Genomic DNA, 3,693 nt, shown 5'->3' with positions numbered 1-3,693 from the left:
TCAAAAAAGTACTCCAGAGTGTTGTTCAGCATGGGGGTGAGTAGAAAATGAAGGCTAATCATGTTTTGGGTGTACTATTCCTTTAAAAGTATAATGTTCTTGCATCAAATGATCTTAAAATGTACTTTTATAGAGCAAAAAAGACAGAAAAGTGAACTTTTAACTTAATACTCTGAGCTCTGTGAGCACTCAATTGAAAGCTGCTGCTGCTGCAGTGCATGCTGGGACAGCTGTCAATCTCAAGAACTGACAAGTCTACTCTGATGCATGCTGGGTAAATAGGAAGGGGCAAGAACAACATCCATGGACTTTGCTTGTTCTCTGTCTTCTTGTTCTTGTGAATTGTAACACTACTAGGGCTGAGGCTGATGACGTTTCATGGGCACACGAGAACGCACTAGTACACATATTGAGAAACGGCTGTGGTTTAGAGTTAAGACCAAAAAATAGTAGGTTACCTGTTATATCGAACACTTTTCCTTCCATGCAAGCGAAGTATGTGATGCGTAAGCCCAACATGCTGGACTCGGCCCACAGGTCGCCCTCCTCAGCGCTGTGGCAGCGGTTGCATTCAGCACAGAAGCGGGCTTCAGCAGGATCCCGATCCATCTCGAAGCGCCTGCGGAAACAGTCGTCACAAAGGAAAACAGCGCTGCGTGTTTAAGGAGGCGAGGTTTATACAACCAGGCCGCAATGATGCCGTCAGGTGCGTGTCGACGTACTTGTGCTTGCCTTCACACTTAGTGCACATCATGGTGTTCATGGCTTCCTTCAGGTCATCCTGCAGCTTGGTGAGAAACTCGTTCATGGACTTGGAAAGCTCGGTTGCTGCCATGCGCTTTCTGCGAGTGAAAGAACTGACTTGTGATTGGGGATCACTCTGAGATCACACACTGAATCAAGATTCACCATTTTCTATCATTTTGGTAGCAGATCTACAAGCTGTTTGCTTTTTTCTACTGCTAGAGTTTTACCCTCAATGCAGGAAGAGAATAATTCAACTTATAAAAAATTTAAATGTGCTTAAGTTCTGCAGATCGACGTCTGCAAGTGCAGCGTCTGTTGGAAAGCTTTGAAAAATGACCTCATGAGGTTGGAAACTGATCATCTTTATGGAGGGAAATTTGTGCCATTATTGTTGCAACAAAAGAACAAACAGAAGAAAAAAAAACTAATCCAGAAATGAAACTTTACGGGTTTTTTTGTTTTGATTTTATTAAAATTACTCTCACTTTGCTCTTTTCTTAGGATTTGTGTTTTCATTTGGTTGTCTGATTTCTTAAATTTTATTTTTTAAACGTTTTTTTTTTAGATCCAACTCTGAGGTTTTGAAATCAAATATTTCTGTTTAGCTTCAGAGTAAGAAGGAAAAAAAAATTAGGAGGCTATTTTTTTGAGGAAAATATATATCTGCATATGAAAATCAAGTTTTTTTTAAAACAGTTTTTAATTTGAACTAAATTTGGAGGCTCCTTAGAATAAAAAAAAAAAACAAAACAAAAAAAACTTAAATGAACACATCATTTAAGCAAATAAAAGCTAAGTTTTGGAAGGATCTTTTTGTGTATAGTTCCTCAGCCATCTGATGTGTTCCACTCACAGCTCATACTCCCGTCGTGTCTCAGGATTGCTGACGATATCCCAGGCTGCCCTCAGAACTTTGAATGCCTCTCCAGCTCTCGGATGTTTGTTCTTGTCTGGATGGACCTACAAGCACAGAAATGTAGGGAATTAAAACGCAGGCTGCCACTCTGCAGAGAATCCTCCCACATTAGTGGACGGCACAGACCTGGACAGCCAGCTGTCTGTAGGCCTTCTTCAGCTCCGTCTCAGTGGCGTGGACCTCCACTCCAAGCACCGTGAAGGGGTCGAGCTCCCCTTCTGGCACCTCGGCCAACGCCAGCAGTCGCTCCAGCTCCTGACTTGGCTCCCCTCTTCCCGCTCTGCCAGGTGACTCGGGTGACGACGGAGCGCTGCGATACTTCGTGAACCAGCTTCGGACTCTCTCCAGTGTGGACGCCAGCCTTTTCCACAGCCGCGATTCTAGAAAAGCTGTCCAACAGCGTTTAGCCCTCTCACCACCGACACGCAGCAGCATCCCCTTTGCCCACTGGAAGCTTAAAACAACTAAAGCACAAAAAAGTCTGAAACAAGAGGAGACGGCCGCCTTCGACCACTTCAGAGTCCTCACAGTTTTTTCCACAAGGTGGCTTCCTGTGCATCTCATCCATTTCAAAATCCGACCAACATCTGCTCTCATGCCGTGTAGATCGGTGATCTTAACGAGAATCCGCTTCCCAAAGTTGTGAAGTTTCAAAACTCCGGTTTCCACGGCGACTCCGCAGTTGTGGGTTAAAGTCACAATAATCTCAATCAGCATGTGAACGCATGAGATGCACCAGACACTCAAAGACTCCGACAGCATCTCTCTAAAGGCCAAGAAAAGTTGTCTCCCCGTCCGTCGGCGACCCCGGCCCTGCTGATGGTGGTGATGGTTGCGTCTGCGAGTCTGCTTGTGCCGACTACCGCCGGACGGGATGCTGCCTTTCTGAAAGGAGGAAAACGCACCCTGACCGCTCTGCTCGAACAAAGAGCCACTGCTCCTCAACCTGCACCTCCGTCCGGCCCCAAGCGCCCTCCAGCCGGACTCTCCGTTCATCTGTTGCTCCTTTGCAGCTTCATCCTCTTCTTGATTTATTACCTGCGGGTTCTCATTATCCAAGTTATGTTCAAACCCCTCTGAAACTTCCTCCATGTCCTCTTTAGCCTCGGTGGATTCACATGACTCTGCCTCACCAGCTCTACAGTCAATAACTTGTGTTTCCTGAGATCTGAGGCGGGCCATAGTGATCTCCTGCGTGAGCCCATCAGTCTCTCCGCTCCGCTGTGGATAAAAACTGGCCTCCGGGTCAAAATCCGCATCACAAACCTTCTCCTCGTCCATCTCTTTCTCAGTCACTTCCTTCTCCATGTTGCCTACAGCTGTCAGAGTAACGAGGGGAATTTACCTACGTCCATGATCTGCTGCAGTTTCCCGTCATATCAAAAGGTGAAACCGTGGTTCCTCACAGCAGCTCAGGTGTCAAAGTGCTTTTAAAGACAGCTCACATCATGGAGGTCACCTGAAAACAAAAAGGAAACGAGTACAGTAGTATCTTACTGCATCAGTTAACCTGTTTTCCAACTAATAAGGATAGATTACTGTGCAAGTATGTTGAAAGTGATGTTTCCTCTTTTAATTATTCAGTGAAATATTAAGAAAATAGATATTTCACCAAAGATGATTAGGATTCCCACTATCAACATACTTCAGTCTAGCTTCATAGTGATCTTAAATGACAGATCAATACAACATAGCTCGGAAAGCTTTTTTCATTGCATTTTATTACCGTCTAAAGGTTGTTGTACAAGATACCAATCTGTAAAACGGACATCTTTATTGCTGCATTTATTTTTCAAGTGTAGAAACGTCAAAAATCCATAACATAGCAACGGCGGTTATAAAAATACATTTTGGCTACTTTCTATACTGAATGACTGACTTTAATTGCCACGCCGTTTATAGCGGCTTCCTTAAAGATCCTTTAGGCCGCTGAGAGTTCGGGTCGGGTCCTCCTTTCTTGCCCTATTTGTGACGCGCTTAAATGTTTATGTTCTTACAGATACGCTGGAATCCAGGATGCTTTTGTTTGT

The 3,693-nt window shown here is 44.5% G+C and overlaps 1 protein-coding gene across 1 annotated transcript in view; it reads right to left on the bottom strand.

The window, feature by feature from the left end:
* dnajc14 (DnaJ heat shock protein family (Hsp40) member C14) overlaps positions 1-3,693 on the bottom strand; it is a 19,840-nt gene that overhangs the window by 13,237 nt on the left and 2,910 nt on the right. Inside the window, exons 2-5 of the mRNA XM_015397910.1 lie at positions 1,790-3,122; positions 1,601-1,707; positions 723-842; positions 459-619 (exon numbers count right to left, since the gene is read on the bottom strand). Of these exons, the coding sequence (XP_015253396.1) occupies positions 459-619; positions 723-842; positions 1,601-1,707; positions 1,790-2,971 (1,570 nt within the window). The 5' untranslated portion in view covers positions 2,972-3,122. The remainder of the gene's footprint in view (positions 1-458; positions 620-722; positions 843-1,600; positions 1,708-1,789; positions 3,123-3,693) is intronic.

Source organism: Cyprinodon variegatus, unplaced genomic scaffold, assembly GCF_000732505.1.
Source record: "Cyprinodon variegatus isolate N-32 unplaced genomic scaffold, C_variegatus-1.0 Scaffold896, whole genome shotgun sequence".
Lineage (NCBI taxonomy): Eukaryota > Metazoa > Chordata > Actinopteri > Cyprinodontiformes > Cyprinodontidae > Cyprinodon > Cyprinodon variegatus.
The sequence above is the reverse complement of the archived record's forward strand: the minus strand, read 5'-3'. Positions and strand labels throughout refer to the sequence as shown.